The sequence below is a fragment of the Nannobrachium achirus genome (genome assembly GCF_963921795.1).
Source record: "Nannobrachium achirus genome assembly, chromosome: 4".
NCBI classification, from domain to species: Eukaryota; Metazoa; Chordata; class Actinopteri; order Myctophiformes; family Myctophidae; genus Nannobrachium; species Nannobrachium achirus.
In genome coordinates, this window is record NC_137813.1 from 25,389,483 (window position 1) to 25,409,145 (window position 19,663).

Here is a 19,663-nt window from a genome sequence, read left to right on the forward strand (position 1 = left end):
GGTGGGGGCTCCTCAGTGGTAGGTGAGTGAGTCAGTAGGATACAACAGCAATGACAAACACAGAAATGTCTATGGGGAGGAAGCAATTGGCACACTGACTATTTTGGGGAGAAAAAGTGGTAAAATGCCAAATAAACTTATGAATTAATTAAGCTTCAGATGAGACACAAAAGAGAAACATCACCATGACGCACATTTCCTGAGATGTGTCCTCCCAGTCCTTACCTCAGTGTGGCGCTGGTGCAGAGCGTTGTATTCCTTCTTCATGTCAGACTCTCGCTCCTCCAGACGAGTGACTGTGGGCCACAGAAAATATCCCAAAACAAGGAACTATCAGTGACTCTTGTCTTGTACTGTTTGAATCAAAGTAATGAGTTCAAAATATACCGATTACACTAACTCACTGGTTCTCAGAACATTTCCATGTCAAGGACCATCCCAAAATGATGTGTATTTTACCACAGACTCCGATCTGAAAATATGTTGTGCCAGGGACCCCCAGAAGAGAAGATTTGTGTGTAAAAGAAGCAGAATTCTTCAAAATGTTCCAAACATAAATTTACATACATAAACAAAAAATAGCAGATGTACAAGCTCGCAGCCAGATAGCCCAGTCACGCGTGGCTGTTTGTTTACGTTGGTTTACATCCGCACCTGGTCTGAGCCGACGTGAGCCTCGACGTCACACATTTTGTCATCTCTCCCGTATCGCCCGTTTACACGGGGATGGGAGGCGGAGCGTTTTCTTTAAAAGCGAGACTTTAAACAACGCTAATGTATAGATTCATAAGAATGACATTTGCTATGTCTCTCAAACAGTGTTCAAAGGAGTTGCATATGTTATTTAAAACTGCAGTTTTTATTACAAACCTCGTAAGGGGTTTAGCTTGCCGCATACTGGTATACATTATGACATTTTAAACACTTTATCTATTAATATGTTGGATATTCAAAAACAGCAGGTCTTCAAGTTGCGAGCTTGTACATCTGCTATTTTTGAAATGTTTTGATAAATATCCAAAATGTTTGAATTATTTAGATAATGTTTAAACATAAAAATGTTCTCTTCTGGGGGTCCCTGGCACAAAACCTTTTCAGATTGGGAGGGGGTGGGGGGTCCCCATCCAGATACATACAATGTGGGGGTCCTTGAGTCTACAGAGGTGACTGGATGGATGGATGGATGTGGTTGTGCGTAGTTGTGCACTCACTCTGGTCAGAGTAGTTTTTGGTCTTGAGCTCCAGCTGTTTCCCCTGCAGCTCCAGAAACTCCACCTGCATCTGCAGCTCCTTCTTCTCCGTCTCCAAAGTGTCCTCAAACTCGATGAATTTCTGTCGGAACAGAACATCACCAGTAATTTACACTTTGCTGAACTAGAAAGCTATCCTGGTAAACTATCCCGTCGTGTGAATCCACAATCATCCATTCATTCATTCATTCATTTGTTCATAGCCAATCAGCGTCTATCAATCAAAGGGCCCTGAGATTGGCTCTTCCACTTTTTGGTTTCTACAAAACGCCCACCCAGCGCTTGGGGCCAGACTGGCCTGCAGGAGACACATGATAAAGTGAATAGGTTCTATGCACTGCAGCCATATTGTAAAGAAATAGATGCCTTAAAGGGATATTACACTTTCAAACAAACTTTTAGGTCTAATCAGGCTTGTATGAACACCCTGAACAGTTTTTAATTTGCTTCATTCAGTATTTAGATATTTGATGTAAATGTTACCAGCTCCAACACGCCCAGGCCCTCTCCACATACACACCCATTGTAACTTCAAACTCCATTTTAACCATGATAGATTCATTAAAAACACACATTATTTTTTCTGGTGACTCATAATACCCTCCTAATACGTGAGCAGACCGTGTTTTTTCAATAACTTTTTTCATTTATTTTCAATAAAATATTATTGTATTTAATGTTTTCCATTTTCCCAAAGAATTATTAAAAATAAATGAAAAAAGTTATTGAAAAAACACGGTCTGCTCACGTATTAGGAGGGTATTATGAGTCACCAAAAAAATAATGTGTGTTTAACTGATAAGAACCAGTATGCACGGCGCTCGCAGGTCGGCACCAAATGAACCCCAACGCCCATAGGATGCAATGGATAAGTGGTTACTGCACACTTTAAAAATGCATTCCATCAAACTTTCAGATGCTGTTTTTCTCCCAGAGTGGAGGAAGAATGTTTAGGAAAACAAAATGTTTGAGAACCACTGTGCTACACAAAATGGAACAGAGCCTTCATTAGAATCATTGGTAACACCGGTGAAGGAAGTAAGGAACTGGGCCAATTTCTTTCCAATATGGCTGCTGTAGGGATGGGACGATACGCGATATTTATCGTTTATCGTGATGAAAAACACTCACGATAATCGTGTCGTGGAGATTTAATTTATCGTGATTTCATCCTCCATCATGCACTGGGATCAATTCACCTTTTATTTGCCGAGCTGCATATCCGGTACCATTTAAACCCTCTATGGTAAAAGGTACTTACTTATAATATACATATTCGATGCAGTCTTTTTTTCACTCTCTATCAAATGTATTTGCCAAAAAATAGCCAATCTACAAGCTCACAACGCGCCACGTTGTGACGCGTTGTGACGCGTTGTGACGCGTTGTGAGCTTGTAGATCTGCTATTTTTTGGCAAATGTTCCTTCCCAGGATAGTGGCTTTTGATTGTCGCAATAATATCGTAAATCGCGATTTCTTTCGTCACAATAATCGTGATGACATTTCCATATCGTCCCATCCCTAGGCTGCTGTGCATAGAGCCTATTCACATGACCCAGCAGGATGGTTTACCAGGCCACTCCAAAGCAATTCCAGTTGAATGAAATGTTCCACGGTAATACAGGATTTTGATGAGTCAACTGATACAGCAACAGTTGACTCATCAACGCTAAAGCATATACTGCCACCACGAGGACTTCAGCATGTCAAACATGACCACCACGTTAGCTGCTGATGTTATTTCCTCATCTTTGTGACAAAGGGCCCTATTTTCGTCCATGCTAAACCCTAAACCCCTAAACTTCTTTGCCTTTTTTTAAAATACTTCAAATAGCCAATCTACATCGACATGTTGTGAGCTTGTAGATGAGCTATTTGAACTATTTAAAAATGTTTTTCAAAAAAGTAAAAAAAGGCAAAGAAGTTTAGGGGTTTAGGGTTTAGCTTGGCAAAAATAGGGCCCTAAGTCTGCTGCAATAGAATAATTTGTGATGACAATACTGTTCAGATGGATTCTGGGTCCGCCCGGTGGCAGACCCATTTCCAGCTGTATTCTGGCCAAAGCAGTGCCCACAACAATATTTACTATCCTGTCCCTATCGGACTATTCATTAAATAAATGGCCTCTAGGTTGGAAGAAAGTAACATTTGTGTACCTAGTATAGGCAGCAGGATAGGCCTACTGTATGTCTATGTCCTCTCTGAACTACAATAGAGACTCAATTTGTCTCATATGTAAATTCTGCTAGTAAGCTGTCAGGAAAAGCAAAACATAAAAAGAACAGCCTCCCTGACTCACGGCCTCAGTTCTTTTCATTTTTTTTTTTACATAAAGCTGCTCACAAAGACGTTCTTTTTTTTCCAGTGCCGCAAGGACAGACACTGAGCCTTAATGCTGTAATCCTTCAACTGCAACAATACCATGTAGCCAGGAATATGCAGCTGATATGAGCACACACAGACAACAAGCACAGGACCAGAGTAATAATAACACTTCAAACTAATAAAGGGCACTTCTATCCATGGGTGGAAAAAGTACCAAAATGTTTTACTTAATAAGTAAAAGTGTCAATAATGCAATGCAGAATATTCTGTTAGTTCTAACTACGAAGGTGGATTCTGCCAATGCATTTCAATGGGAATGGAGCTTAAAGCTTGTCAACCTATGGAGGCACCAAGTGCTCTAAAATCCCCGGGTAGATGGCTGTGTTCAGTGTGTTGACTCTGAACTTGATGAAACACTGAAATTAAATCTGTTCCAAAGTATTCCAGACCAAGTACTGAGTGCATAAATTAACATAACCTTTCAGAAGTTTGACATTTCTGTATTATAAATCCTTCTTTTGGTGTATATTTTGAGACTAGCCCTTACCCGTTCAAAGATATGAGCTCCGAAATGATGTGCAGTGTGTGGATTATGGGATGTGTATATGAGGGATGGAAAGTAACTTTAACTGGTGCTTGCATGCTAATGCAGTACAGAGATACTGTGTAGGCCTACCGATCTGCATGATTTTGGACAACATCTGTAACAGGGCCAGAACCACCCCCCCCCCCCCCCCCCCCGCCCGCCCGCCCGCCTGCCCGCCTGCACACACACACACTCCCCCCCCCCCCCCCCCCCCCCCGTGTGTGTGTGTGTGTGTGTGTGTGTGTGTGTGGGTTTGTGTGTGATTGTGCATGGCCTGAACAACAGCGCCCCTCCCTTAACATGTGTGGTCACAAAAGGTACTGTAGGCTAAATAGATATAGATACACCATAAAAATGCAATTATACAGCATACGATTTGTGAAAGTGACAAACGGGCTTCACAGTTATGTCAGGTGTGTTCATATGCTGATGGTGATGCGATTTCAGATCAATTGCTCCAGCCACTGAGGAGAAACGCGGTTTCAGACAGACAGACACTCAGACAGACAGACAGACAGACATTCGGAAAATTATATGTTAGATATGGATTTTCGTTGCATTTCACTGCATGCACAATGAATCTATAATATATGAAAGTTTAAAAAATGTAATTATATTACAGAAGAAAATGTACTTTTACACAATATTCTATTTTTTGTTAGATATTTATTGTTAGGATCGGCGGTCAAATACATATCATTTTGGGGGTCCTTGACATGACAAAGTTTGAGCATCACTGATATAGCAACACACATTTTTCAGAAAACTGTTACTGCTGCCTGTACCTCGAGGATACATTACTGCCTGTAATAGTAGGACACAATTCATTGCTACTGTGTAACCTATAGGGCAGCAATGCATTGCCAGTCATGATGGAGGAGCAGGCAGTGACATCACAAGCCAACTCAGCAAGGCCAGAAACACCTTACAGAGACTAAATAACATCTGGAGGTCTGCCCAGTACAGCACCAAAACCAAGCTGTGAGACTGTACCAGAGATGTCCTGTCCCCATCCTAGTATAAGACCCCATGTTGGAGAACGCTACTATTAACAGTCATAGTCCTCTGTGTACTATTGATTTACCTTGATTCTCCCAGCCCCTCTTTTGGGCTCTAAAGATCCAACCTGTGGTTGGTTGTGCAAACAAACAGTGAAACTGAAGGCAGAGGAAAATAATATTATTATGATGGAGAGAAAAGTTATCTAATGCATCATATGTAAAACGTTTTAAAATTGTTTATTAGATTAGAAATACATTAAATGATGCAACGTTTATAACTGGATTCCATTGCAAGGAGGTCACCTCTTAATGGCTTCTCGAGGTGAAATAAAGGGTGATGATGACGATGAAATCCCTGCCAGCCTACGTGAAACGTGCCAAAGTAAGTGCACTATCTTACATGCTGGAACGCGAGCTCTCGACATACAGATGCACCACGCCATCTAAGCTAAATCAGCGGTCATGTAAGTGGACGTGTTGGGTGAAACAGCAGAGTCAGTGAAGAAGGGATCATATCAGAGGACAACCTCAGAATGAGAAGACAACAACAAGGACTAGCTACCAGGTCTATTATATTCTAAATTCGAATATTCTTCGAATATGTGAAATAAATGTATATTTGAATATAAAAAAAAAACAGAAATGTAATTCTTTATTCATAATGTTCCCAGTGTCTGACGACAACTAAATCGCTACTCACAATTATTTGTGTGACAATTAATCAGCCCGTAAAATGTCCTAATGGTGACACTGTACTAGCTGACAGCTACTGTGATGACTGTAATCCATGGTAGGGATGGGACGATATGAACATTTCATATCACGATTATTGTGACCAAAGAAACCGCGATTTACAATATTATCACGATAAACAAAACATCGATAACATCCATTATCCTGGGACAGAACATTTGTCAAAAAATAGCAGATCTACAAGCTCACAACACGTCGCATTGCAACGTGCTGTGAGCTTGTAGATCGGCTATTATTTGGCAAAGACATTTAATAGAGAGTGAAAAAAAGACTGTGTCAAGTACGTATATTATAAGAACCTTTTACCAATTATAGAGGGTTCAAGTGGTACCGGATTTGCAGCTCGGCAAATAAAAGGTGAATTGATCCCAGTGCATGACGGAGGACAATATCACGATAAATTAAATCTCCACGAAACGATTATTGTGAGTGTTTTTTATCACAATAAACAATAATATTGCTTATCGTCCCATCCCTAATCCATGGTTACATGATAGTGTTACACAAGGACAGTGGTGGGACAGAGGAGAAGAGGTGTTTGCTTTTGTTTACCGTTTAGGCTGAGTGAAAAAGGCCCTGTAATCCGAGACCCCCCAGTGTTCACCACTCCCTGCATCTCATGAGAGGAGGAATGCTCATTGGTGGGTTATTGCTGTTGTCTGGCCTTGAGATTCTCTCTGTCCCTCCCTTGGCTGGGTACTTCATGTCTCCTCTCCATGCCTATTTGTTCATCGTCTCTCTGTATCTCACAGAGCACTGCTCAAGGTGGATTGAAGCAAAAATAACAATATCACGGCTGAAATATGTCTGTCTGACCAAATCCTAATGTGCAATTTTGTGAATCAGTGTGAAAAGAGCCCCCCGCCAGCGCCACACTACACTAGTGCTGATTCCTAAACAATCAACACAATATGGACATTTATTATGTTTTTGAAACATTGTTCCGGCTGTTACTGCCAACCAGAAGAAGAAATCACAGATTGAGGCTTTTTAACCTTTGATTTTAAATGAAATATCTGAGACTATTAAGATTTTATGGAAGATGCTCCACTTCAAATGCTCTAATACTAAAATAATAACCGAAAACAGCCTATCTACAAGCTCTCAATGTCGCAAACGCATTGAGAGCTTGTTGATACGCTGTTTTCGCTGTGCAACATGCGTTGTGGGGACTGAGAACTTTAATCCATAACTGCTTTCTCACATGCATTTCTGGCACAGGAATATGTTACATTCATTGTCTCTGCACATTTTTTTTTTTTAATGAACTGAACTCATTTATTTTTCTCAGAAACATCTGTGCCTCTTTGTAGCTCTGTCTGACTCTCCTCATAAGCACAAATCAGGTTACAAAAGCAGGCATCCTCAATGTGCTCTTCTGTGTACTATTGATTTACCATGATTCCCCCGGCCCTTTACGACTCATCCAACCCCCACCATGCTTCTTGCACACGCACGCACGCACGCACGCACACACGCACACACACACACACACACACACACACACACACACACAGCTATATCCTTGTGTAATTGGTCACATTTAGCACTATAACTTGAGCAAAGATGTGGTGGCTTCCTCTCACTGGCTTGACTGAGAACTAGTTGTCGACCTAACTGCACAAACACAGTATCCAAAATATAAACCTTTCGGGAAACGGAGAAAGAAATGATTAACACTATTTCACAACTCGCAACTGGGATTTTTTTTGCCAAAAGCAGACGAATATGTCAAAATTCTCTGGGAAAAGCCTATGATGGCATGATTATGTTTGGACTGTAAAGCTGGTTGCACACTGCTGCGTTTTTCGGGCCGAATATCGGAGTGAATTTCGGAGCACGCAAATAAAAAAATCAACCTCACGTTGTGTCAGTCACGTTTGCACACTGCCGCCCGTTTCGCGCACCACTCAGTCCCTTGCTCTCTCTATCTCCCTCTCTCTCCTTGTCCTGAAAAACACATTTCGCAACGAAAAACGCAGGAGTGTGCAACCACCTTTAGTCTGGATGAAACCTTTTTCTTTTTTGGGAAAGGATGGCAAATGGATGTATTGGATGTGATAATGTTGCCTTTTTTCGTCGTTTTTACACACAATCCTCAGTGTTAATGTATCCATGTGTAAGAGTTTATTTTACTTAAATTGACATTTGCTCCATCTCTCTCTGGTCAGTGGTCTCCAAACTTTTCAGGCTGTGTGACGCCCCCAAATACCAGTGCACCAACCAACAGTCAACAAACCCCAGTGCACGCAATGGGAGAAGCCGCCGATCAGACCGCTTATTTGCTCGGCCCAGTGGATGGGAAATTTTGATTTAAAAAACTAAAAATGTTATGGGTAATGACGAAACATTGACAGTCTTTGTGTGAACCTGCTCATCTGTAAATTGTTAAACCAAATTACATCAATACCTTGACTAGTACAACTATTGTTGAATAGAAAGCAATGATTATGTGCCATTATGGTGTTTTATTTTGAACATATTGGCGTTGGAACTGGTCTTTTGATATCAATTGTATAAGCAAAATGCTGTACTCAGGTGAAGGGGGTACTTGGCTTCAGAAATCAGTATAAGGGTGTACTGCAACCAAAATAGTTTGAGAACCACTTCCTCAGACGGGTGGCTGGTATCTCCCTTAGAGATAGGGTAAGAAGTCCAGTAACCCAAGAGAGACTTGGAGTAGAACCGCTGCTCCTACACTTGGAAAGGAGTCAGCTTAGGTGGTTCGGGCAACTAGTAGGGATGCCCCCCGAGCGCCTTCCTAGGAAGGTCCTCGATGCGCGTCCCACTGGGAGGAGACCCCGTGGCAGACCAAAGACCAGATGGAGGGATTATATATCCAAACTGGCTTGGGAACGCCTCGGTATACTCCCTGAGGAAGTGGAGGAAGTTGCTCAGGATAAGGAAATCTGGAGGTCTCAGTTGTAACTGTTAGTCTGTTACCCGACTCCGGATAAGCGGTTGAAGATGGATGGATGGTGTACACAGTATATGAACTCACCTCCTCCGCCTGCTTGCGCAGGGCCTTCTCCCTCTCGTACTGCGTGATGAGCTGCTCGTTGTCCTCCTTCAGCAGCTCCAGCTCCACCTCGTGCTCCTGGTTCTCGGTCAGCACGGCGTCCAGGTTCTCCAGCACGTTGACCACCAGGGGCATGAGCTCCTTCACCACCTCCTCGTCGTAGCTGCGGATGAGCCGCTCGAACTCCCGGTAGATGCTGTTGGCCAGGCCCGACACGCGCTCCGACATCACGGACACGGAGCCGTAGTCGTCCTGGTACACCACCTCGTCCAGCTGGAGCTCCATCATCGACATCTTGGCGAGCCGTCTCTGGGCAGTGGTGGGAAAGGTACTCACATTTATTTCAGTGTTTCTCAACCTGTGTCAACCATTATTTTGGGGGGTGCCCCAATAATGTTTTTTCTCACTCAACAGTAAACAAACCAACTTAAAGTTTACTCAACAGTAAACAAACCAACTTAAAGTTTAAGTGTATAGGGGGTATATGCACATTTCTAAAGTGACAAATGAAGGACTTTTTAATACCTCTAAAATGACAAATTAAACATTGGCCAAATTTCAAAATATTAAGAGGCAGAAATTGTGAAAATAGCCGATCTACATGCTCACAACAATTAAGCCTTTAGGCAGAATGTCCTATTTCAAGTTTTCAAATGTATAAAATGGCAGATCTACAAGCTCACAATGTCAATGTATTGTGAGCTTGTAGATTGGCTATTTTCAAATTGGTCGAAATGTATGGGGTTAATACATGTTTTGTAATAAAACATAATCAAAATCTGAAAAGTAACTATAGTAGGCCTAACTAAAGTTTCTAAATAAACGTAGTGGAGTAAATTGTAAAAGCCTACAATATATAAGTACCGGTAAATGTACTTAGTTACCTTACACCACTGTCTCTGGATGGGGATGTTGTGGTGGTGCTTTCGGGTTCCAGGAGATGTTGCTGTGGAACAGCTGCGGGCCTATGCTGTACTGTACTGATGCTAGGCTATAAGGGAGTTATAACGAGCCAATCAACGAAACAGAAAAGGGGGGCATGTAATCACACACGTCTTTTCCTTATGGATCAAGAAAATGGCATTTAAGACATATTTCAGCCGGGGCCGATCAGATACAACATGAACACCTATTGCCACAGAATGTGACGGCGGCTGTGTTTACGGCGCATAATAACCTTGAAGCAGGGTATAGTGAGATGTTTAGGATCCTATATGTTGATGTAAAGAGAGGGCCCCCTCCTCCTCCTCCTCCTCAGCCTCGGCAAACCACGGCTGCGTCGCAGCAGCGGCAGCAGCTCTGCTTCGACGAGAAGAAGAACGGTCCTTTTGAACGCACCACCCAGCCAGCTACCGTTTCCCCCTCCGGTCCCGGGGATGATGATGATGCGCGTCGCGTTGTCCAGCCTGTGGATCGGCCCTCGCCATACCGAAATGCCCTCGACACTAATAATAATGCACCTGCTGCTGCCTCCCTCTCCCCCTTTCTCTCTCTCGCTCTCAGCAGCCGCAAAGGTGGACCCCAGCCATTACTGGCACTGGCAGTCAGACTCAAATAAATAAATAAATATGTAAATAAATAGATGTAGGCGCTGCCTATACTATACACCCCCTCCCCGCAGCCGGCGACGCCCAGTTCGCAGCTTACAACATCATTTCTTCCGTTATTGAATGCCGACGACGTGGTGGCATAGCGCGGCGGAGGCAGCAGCAGCAGGGCCAGCGATGTCTCCCGGCAGCGCTACGTACGGGGGGAACGGAACGGAACGGACGGGACTCTCTCTCTCCTCCCTGGATTCTGTTCTGACATGGACGTTTTGCCAGCTGACCGTGTCTGCGCTGACGTCACACAGCCCTGCATTGAGCACGCTCCGCTCGCTCCCCGGGCTGCCTTGTCACCCACTATACTGTGGTGGTTCTCAGACAGACCCCCACTCCCCCCCAGCGGCGTCAGTTCAGAAAAAGCTAGGGCGCGCGTGCAAGACACCAGTCATGTTGCCATACCTCAGCAACAGGCACGATAGTACATTTTATTATTTCCCCCTGTAGCCAAGGTATGGCAGCTGCCATAGCTTGCCATACCCAATAAACGCCTCTGCTCTGCTCCCCCCCCCCCCCACCCCCCACACACACCAAATGTAATAGACTACATACAGACTGAGTGGGCACAGAAACATAGTGGGCCAGGGCACCTCAATGCTAAATTGGCTGCTTTTTTTCTCTTTCTTTCCAAGAGGTAAATAAATAAATAATAATACATGTAGGCTATGCTTTGGGAAATAGTCAGAAACAAATAATGCTATAGTATTCTGAACATACACAGTAGGCCTACTACTACACCATTATCAGACTTAAATTACTGGCTAGCCTATATCCACACGTTTTGTAAAGATGTGTAGCAATTGTTGAAATATTTGAGCTCAAATGTTAATGTAAGTTGGTAGATGGGCCATTTTATAATAGTTTGTTTATTTTGTTACATGTTTAAACTGATTTTCATGCTATCATTTTGCTGGGGACCCCTGGAATTTCCCACTGAAGAATGAAGTGGGGAAACTCAAAAGTCATGCAGGAAGGCAGATATCTCTTGGACGAGGTTTAGATTGCCAAACATGTTGTGTTAACCACTTAAACCCTAAAGACTGGAGGTAGACGGAATACTGTTTTTCCCATGGTCTAGTAAAATCTGCCTGCTAGTACACTGTACACAGCAACATTCTGGATGATAATTACATTTCATCGTGAAATTATGAAGTTTCTTCTTTTGGAACAAACAAAATAGCAAAAATGTCTTGTATAAAACAAGACAAAAATAGTGTGTATGGAGAGAAACTGAAAAATGACATCAGAAATGATTAGTCCACACTGAAAGTATGAACAAATATATTTCTATTGGTATGACCATGATGGGCCTCATAGACATGTCGCAAGGGCCGCATGTGGCCCACGGGCCACAGGTTGAATAGTGCCGAGTTAGACTATACCAGAAAGACAACCAGCTTCTCTCAGAAGAAATAAAGAAACGCAGATGGCACAAGATAGGCCACACCTATCGAAACCCTGCAAGTGCCATCATTAGACAAGCCCTAAAACGGAACCCACGGGGCAGGCTGAAAAGGGGTCACCCACCCAACAAACACCTGGCACAGAGAACTGGAGGCAGACACTAAAGACCATGAAGATGACCTGGAACCAACTGGCGAGAACAGCTCAACACAGATAAATGGAGATCACTCGTTGGCGGCCTAGGACCCGGAAGGGGTAGGAGGAGTGAACTGTACCATTAGTCAAAGACACACATACTCAGGCTGCAAAATAACATTTTATTGCAATACACAGGTTGTTTTTTTTTGTCCTTCTGCTGTGCTCATTGCCTGCCAGGCACATCAACACTCAAGGGAAAGGCTGGCACTTGAATACCGTGAACATGTGCAGTAAATGAAGTAGGTCTGTGAAAACATCCAAGTTTTGACACCTTAAGTCGGCCATGCACTTTTCCAGAGTTCACTTGTGTTCAGCCGTTTTAATTTAAAACATAAACAGAGGCCTACCCTGAGCGAGGAGCATTTTCTCTCCAGAGCAAGCAATGATGACAAAGCAGAATACCCGCAAAATACATTCGGCCTCAACATGTGACAAAATGAAAATTAAATTTTTGAGGAAACAGGCAACTTTGGAAGTGGGCAATGTCGACCATCTTTGTTTAAAATGTTGGTGTTTCTCCTTGATCAGTGTTCTAACCTGCAGCAGCAGGAAATCAAAATTAAAACTTTGTTGCAAAGGATGAGTAAGTGAAAGCGATACTTCTGTAATATGGCAAAGTATCCGTTGTCAACAATAAGCTTACCCAGAGCTTTTATTTGGCATAATCCCTTTGATGGTTATTCAATAGGGGTCAAATAAACATTTGGTACATTACCATTGGATTAACTCTAAGGCATCTTAAAGCATTACATAGATGGGTCTACATACTCATCGTAAGTATGATCTATGGAAATGAATGGTGACAAACACTTGAGTACACAGACCCACTTAAAAAATATATATATAGATTTGTCTGCAGATTGCCCAAGAACACTAAACAAGCCAATCATTTGTTTTATTTGACATAACAACCGTGCCTTTGACCAACATGGAACTTGTTGAAAAAAAGTTAAGAAAACATAACCGTCACATTGAATGCCTGAACTATGTCAGTTTCAGTAATTAGATTGAAGATAGCCTGTTTGTTGATTGTACGCATGATTGTTAAATGTTTCACAGAATGTAAAAGCTACAAACAAAGAGAGGGCCAAGGATTGGGGCAAAAAGTGCAAGAAGTTATGAACAACAGTCATAATCAAGAATTCAGCATAAGGGGCCAATATTCCTGATCGTACAGTTGAAATAAATGGAGGGGAAAGGACACACATAAAGTTGGAATGAGATAGGTTGAGTACGACAGCCGACAGGGAGAGGTGCACAGACAGAAAACAAGGGACAGTGTCATATAGGAGGGTGTTCAGTAGAAGACAACACTAGACTTTCCTCCTGGGGGGTTGAGGACCCTGTTGTGAGAGCGAGGCCGGGGCCCCAAGTGGGGTTCGTGGTCCTTAAGCGGTTCAACCTGAGTGGTGGATGGGGAGGACACTGGCTTAGGACAGGCTGGGACTGGAGCAGGCTCTTCCTTGGCCGGGACTGGGACTGGGGCAGGCTCTTCCTTGGCTGGGACTGGGACTGGGACTGGCACTGGGGCAGGTGGGGAAACAGGCACTTCTTTTACCTCCACTTGACTAACTGTGGCCTGGGGCACTTGAAGAAACAAGAAGAAGGTGTAAGTGTGGAAGTATTAAAAAATAAAAAAATAAATCTGTATTTGTATATGTGACCAAATCATAAAATAAAATAAAAAACATTTCATTAAAAGTCCCACGAAGCTTGGCCAATGCCCAGCTTTGCAGGGACAGACTGACATACATACTAGGCTATGACAATTGAATGCTTGCAGCATTCAATAAGAGAATCTGCAATGTATTCTTGAATCTAGTACCTTTTCCTAAAGTGCAATTTATCCCTGAACAAAACTCATCTAAAAACCCCACTAACAGCAAGGCTGTACTGCTCCTTAAACCAACTGATGTTATCTTTGTAAGTTTGTTCTTGACATGTCTGCGAGCGCCCTCTTGTGGTTACAACTGTACTGAACAGTTCTGACAGAACTTGCATTGTGTGCATTCTATGCAAAATATAATAATTGAATAGAAGAAATAAGCGTATTTGTAAAAATGTAATCTGAGCTCAGTTAACAGCCTTAATGGGCTGATCTGGACAGAGCTGACAAACCCAGATTAAAAAGTAGAATATAAAATGGTATTGAATGAGGTGAATAAAAGGAATAATACAAATCTATAAGCAGAAACAAAACATTGTACTCAGTTGTGTTAAAAACTCACCTGGTGGTTCAGGCTCAGCAACCACACTTATGTTTTCCTTAAAAAGAAAAGAAAAAAGGAAAATTGTAAGAAAGTTCCTCAAGATTGATTTCTTCATTTGTCAAACAGCTTTATCAATCCTATGCCATACAGAATAACCATGATCAATTATGGTCAGCATATACTCCACTGCATTAAGATTTCCTATTTTGGCTGGGTACTGTCATTGAATACCAGTCCGTTTCGCCCAATATTTCACTCGCCCTGAAATGTCGGAGAACTCGACTTCTCGCCCAAAGCTTGCACGAATTCTCACCCAAAGCTTTGGTCCCCTCACCCAGAGGTGCGGTCCGGTCACCTGCAAACCATAACTAATAACGTATTTCATAAGAAACGTGTGTGTGTGTGTGTGTGTGTGTGTGTGTGTGTGTGTGTGTGTGTGTGAGAGCCTGGCCGTGAATGAGGGCTGCTCGTTAAGTGCATGTGTGCACGAGATTGTCAGAGCGTGCAGTGTTCACATCAGAAGGCGCAGTTGTGCTCAAATTCATTGAAGTTTGTGTGTGTTCATACAAATGTAAGTCCTGTGTTTAAACGCCTTCATTTGATGTGTTGAATGTGCCCTTTGATGTGCTGTTTTGTAAGCAGGATGAAGGAAAGACACATTCTAAAGGTGTTGAGGATCAATGACACACACACACTCAGGATACAGCAAGTTGGCGAGCATTCTACGCTACCTGGCAAGCTTTGAGTTTGGTGGGCGAGCAGTCAGTTCGAAGCTAAGCTTATCCTAACCTTTGGCTTGTTGGCATGGCCTCGGACTGGGCTTTGTTCAGGGGTGCGTTCTGGTCCCCCGAAAATGTTGCTGGAGGGTCCTCCTGGAGGTACAGGTTTCTGTGGCTGAGCTGGAGTGTGAGGCTCCCCAAATATTCCACTACTCTTCCCACCTATAGCATTAAAAACACAACATCCAAAAGGTGTTAAAATGATCATGTTATTTTGCAGTTGGGGTGGTAATCCCATTATTTATTTTCAATAAAATATTATTGTATTTAATGTTTTCCATTTTCCCAAAGAATTATTAAAAATAAAAGAAAAAAGTTATTGAAAAAACACGGTCTGCTCACGTATTAGGAGGGTATTATGAGTCACCAGAAAAAATAATGGGTGTTTTTGATGAATCTATCATGGTTAAAATGGAGTTTGAAGTTACAATGGGTGTGTATGTGGAGAGGGCCTGGGCGTGTTGGAGCTGGTAACATTTACATCAAATATCTAAATACTGAATGAAGCAAATTAAAAACGGTTCAGGGTGTTCATACAAGCCTGATTAGACCATACAATGACCAAAAGTTTTTTGAAAGTGTAATATCCCTTTAAAGGAGTCATCCAGACCAAAACACATATAGGGTTAAATCTGCCTTTTATCATACCCCTTCATACCTGCTTTAGTGGATTTTTTTCATAGCTGCCCCTGTTGCTAGATTTCGGCTGCCCCTGTTGCTAGATTTCGTGGGCTTTCTCATAACTAACACAGTGGATTGTCCTTAGGCTAGTGCGGTTATTTCTTTAGCTTCAAAGTTAGTATTTTTTTATTGGATTGTGTTTACACAACATCCTGAGACCAACCACACCGCTGTTTTGACCTCACAGGCATCCTTACTTGTCAAACAGAACCCTCCCTCCCCTCCCTTTCTAGGCTATCCTCTCCCTGCTCTGGTGCAGAGCAGAAGCCGTTTGACAAGTAAGGGTGCCTGTGAGGTCAAAACAGCGGTTTGGTTGGTCTCAGGACGTTGTGTAAACACAATCCAATAAAAAAATACTAACTTTGACGCTAAAGAAATAACCGCACTAGCCTAAGGACAATCCACTGTGTTAGTTATGCGAAATCTAGCAACATGGGCAGCCGAAATCTAGCAACAGGGGCAGCTATGAAAAAAATCCACTAAAGCAGGTATGAAGGGGTATGATAAAAGGCAGATTTAACCCTATATGTGTTTTGGTCTGGATGACTCCTTTAAGTGCCATTGGTTCCTGGGTGTAGGGGATGTGTGTGGCAAATGAGGATTAATGAGTGGTTCTTTAAAAAGAACTTCGAAGTCAAAATGGTAATGAGCTAATAATTGTACTGAAGGGATCTTGTGACGGCTTTCACACCCTGGTCATTTGAGACTTTTTTTGTCTGTTTGCCCTGACTGGCTAGTAGTCTTGTCTAACCTGGGGGATTGGAGCGTTTGGGTCCAGCTTGGGCCTCTTCTGCTGGAGAAAAAATGGTGGAGGACATCTTATTGGTCCTTCTTGATGGCGTGGCGTCATCCTCATAACCACCAAACAGGTTACTGGAGGCACCTCCTGGAGGCCGCAACACTCTGCAGACAAATGAATTAAAAAAAATGCATTTACACAATATGACTCACACCTTTTCTGGTCCATGCTCAAATTACAACAGAATTTACTCACAGCTCAACACCAAGAAGTCATATCACTTTTATGTGACCTGGAAACCATGACTGTTCTAATGAAAGGAAGATACCGGACTGTACTCTGGATGACCAGTAACATCCTTCAGAGGCGGCGTGGCTCAGGAGTTAAGAAGAGCAGCCATCTTGAAATTGGAATGTTCACAGTTCGATACCCAGCTCCTCCTGGCTGCAAGTCCTTGAGCAAGACACTTAACCCCTACTGCTCCTGATGAGCAGGTTGGTGCCTTGCATGGTTTCCTCTGCCGTCAGTTTGTGAATGTGTGTGTTTGTGTTTGATCTGAGATACAATGTAAATTGCTTTGGAGAAAAGAAAGGCGCTAAAGAAAACATGAAAATTTACCAGGCAAAACTACGCAAACATGAACAAAACTATTCCTTCTTAATAATTAAGGCTTAGAGTAGTAGTTCACCCCCAAAATGTTCTATTGATTACTCAAGCCATAGATACTTGAGTTCAATAATATTTTTGTTGTATTCGTCACATTCCCAAGACAAAAATGTGATTATAGTAAATTTACCCCCATTGTTTCTGGATGGGGTGGGGACCCGGATGCATGGCCCTGGATGGGGACGCGAATGCATAGAACTGGATGGGGAAACCATCTGTAATTGTTTCATTTATTAGTTTTTGTCTATGTCTGACAAAAACCCCAAAATGTTATTGAACTCAAGTCTCCATTGCATGAGTAATCATTAGAAAAAAGTCATTTTGTGGGTGAACTACTCTTTTAAGGGTCATTCCCACCGGGCAAGATAAAGATACAAAAAAAAAAAAAAAAAAAGATCTTTCTCAATTGAAGTGGATGGGAGCATCCACTTCAATTGAGAACGATATTTTTCATCTTTATCTTGCCCGGTGGGAACTGGGAATGACCTAGCTAGGAATGACCATTAAATAGTAGTCCTCAAAAATGGTCTAGTGTGCTCACTACTGCCTCCCACGGTGCCTTTTGCTAAAGAAAGCAAAGCAATAACGGTCGCTTTTAAGATAAAATGGCTATGCCAGAGGCTGAAATTATAGTTTCCCCAATCTAATAATCAATTTGAAAGCAATACCGTTAACAGACAGCAGTAGTATTTGCCTAGGGAAATGAGGACAGAGAGAGGAACATGACAGTGGATGGAGTCATCCACAGTAACATAACAGTGTAATGTAGTCGACGCACCGGCGAGGTTTTGTGATGATGTGATAATGCCTTGGGAGTGACAAAGCACGTCATGCCGGAGATACTTTCAATGGCTCGAGGACCCTTACAATTCATATACATACAACAGATAGCCATTTTCAATGGTCTAGTGATGATTTAATAGAAACTTGAGCTTGGCCATACAGCGCCTTCCTGAACAAGCACACAGAAGCTGCACTTAGTGCACTCTCCGCGGGCAACGCCTGGTAGGTGTTGCGTCAAATGTGGTATCCCCGTCAGAATCAGTTTCCCATCGGTTTATCCCGTTTGGATTCACATGCGAGCAAATAAAACGGGTTGACCGGTTAACCAATCGTTGATCAAAACGTCTAAATAAGCAGACCTCAATTTAACGTACAAAAACAGATAAAAGTAGGAAGTAGCCTAAGGCTACCCGAAGCTCCACTGTGGCAATTATCATATATTAATACTCTCAAGTCTCAACCAGTACGTGAAATACATAGAATACATTATACGCTATAAAATAAAATAAAAGCATAAAACTAAGGAATGTGAAGGTGTATGAATGTTGACTCATTAGGCCCTGTCCATTATGTCTCCTAAAAAATTATAGGGAAACAGATTCTGACGGGGTTACCAATGTTGGCACAACACCTGTTCCCCTAGAAGGCTAACTAGCTAGCTTAGCTAGCCAGAAAGCTCCATAGTTGAAGCTTGCCATACACGCTGACAGTCCCACCAGACACCATTCTAACGCCGACCAACCAGTCGCAGAGGACGGGTGCGATGTTGCCGCAATGAACCCAGGCGTTACACAACAAGCAACGAACCGAGGCCAAGAAAGAAACGAGCTAGCCGTCGCTACGAGCTAAAACAAGCATAGCTGGCAAGGAGGGCGACTGAACTTTAAAACAATGCAACGCTGACTTGTAATCCCTCATAACTCCGTCGAGTGAAGCCAGTGGACCCCGGACTCAATGTTTGTTATTACCTCGAGCTGGGCTTGTTGGTGTCCAGCCCCTGGAACATGTTCGTCGAAGTCATGGTGATGATGATGGGTCTCGAGCATAGGTCTCGAGACGGTTTTTTTGCGTGTGTGTGTCGTCAAAACTCAACAAGACGAACAACAACTTCTCTGCCCGGCCCAGTTTAGCAGACTGTGTATGTGTGTGTGTGCGTGTGTGTGTGTGGACAACCAGTAATTTTACTTCTTGCCAGCGTTGCCAGATTTTGTGAGAGAAATAAGCAACCGGGTCTAGTAGGAAAACAAGCCCAGAAGCCTCGTAAACCGCCTCCTCCTGCAGCTACATATTATATTTGCTCAGTCAGCAGAGAAGCAATTAATCGATTCAGAATTGCAGGAGGTGTATGGTTTACAAGGGGAAGAAAAAGCGACTATTATAAGGTCACGTTATACTGTACAAAGGCAAATTTTCGTCGTGAAATAAAAAGTGAGACAAATCTGGTACGGGGCTCCCTGACACAAAACATTTTCAGATGGGTGGTTATTAGGGATAAATACATATTAATTTTGGGATGGGGTCCAGGTCCATCCATGACCATGATATGAAAATATCTGAGAACCACTGGTTTAAATACGCCTTAAGGGCAAGAAGTCGAGGTCTTGTCGATATTTCGACATAACATTTGTTCGACGTTCCATTTGTGGCCATATGGAGCATATGTGTGA

General features: G+C 42.7%; 2 protein-coding genes across 21 annotated transcripts in view; both read right to left on the minus strand.

The window, feature by feature from the left end:
* Nucleotides 1–10,244, minus strand: part of mapk8ip3 (mitogen-activated protein kinase 8 interacting protein 3) — a gene marked incomplete at its 3' end in the record, with an annotated part of 53,573 nt that extends 43,329 nt beyond the window's left edge. For all 19 annotated transcript variants that reach the window (XM_080724034.1, XM_080724036.1, XM_080724046.1 and 16 more), the window contains exons 1-5: nucleotides 10,113–10,244; nucleotides 9,820–9,926; nucleotides 8,918–9,244; nucleotides 1,212–1,332; nucleotides 226–296 (exon numbers count right to left, since the gene is read on the minus strand). In XM_080724034.1, the coding sequence (XP_080580160.1) occupies nucleotides 226–296; nucleotides 1,212–1,332; nucleotides 8,918–9,229 (504 nt within the window). In that variant the 5' untranslated portion in view covers nucleotides 9,230–9,244; nucleotides 9,820–9,926; nucleotides 10,113–10,244. The remainder of the gene's footprint in view (nucleotides 1–225; nucleotides 297–1,211; nucleotides 1,333–8,917; nucleotides 9,245–9,819; nucleotides 9,927–10,112) is intronic.
* Nucleotides 10,245–12,249: 2,005 nt separating this feature from the next.
* Nucleotides 12,250–19,139, minus strand: jpt2 (Jupiter microtubule associated homolog 2). Of its 2 annotated transcripts, XM_080724718.1 has the most exons (6): nucleotides 18,965–19,139; nucleotides 16,560–16,711; nucleotides 15,138–15,289; nucleotides 14,662–14,703; nucleotides 14,367–14,403; nucleotides 12,250–13,725 (listed from the first exon to the last, which is right to left on the minus strand). In XM_080724718.1, exons 1-6 carry the CDS (start codon nucleotides 19,015–19,017, stop codon nucleotides 13,436–13,438), a joined length of 726 nt encoding a protein of 241 aa, XP_080580844.1. In that variant the 5' UTR covers nucleotides 19,018–19,139; the 3' UTR covers nucleotides 12,250–13,435. The 2 variants fall into 2 exon arrangements, with proteins under 2 accessions (XP_080580844.1, XP_080580845.1); XM_080724719.1 differs by lacking the exon at nucleotides 14,662–14,703.
* Nucleotides 19,140–19,663: the final 524 nt, after the last annotated feature.

What these genes read in the sequence shown, in the direction of transcription:
- jpt2 (XM_080724718.1), bottom strand. Translation starts at nt 19,017, where the DNA reads ATGACTTCGACGAACATGTTCCAGGGGCTGGACACCAACAAGCCCAGC. An exon ending in GCCATGCCAACAAGCCAAAG is followed by an intron (nt 14,704 to 15,137) that starts GTTAGGATAAGC and finishes TATGGTTTGCAG; the next exon opens with GTGACCGGACCGCACCTCTG. An exon ending in TGAGGGGACCAAAGCTTTGG is followed by an intron (nt 14,404 to 14,661) that starts GTGAGAATTCGT and finishes TTTCTTTTTAAG; the next exon opens with GAAAACATAAGTGTGGTTGC.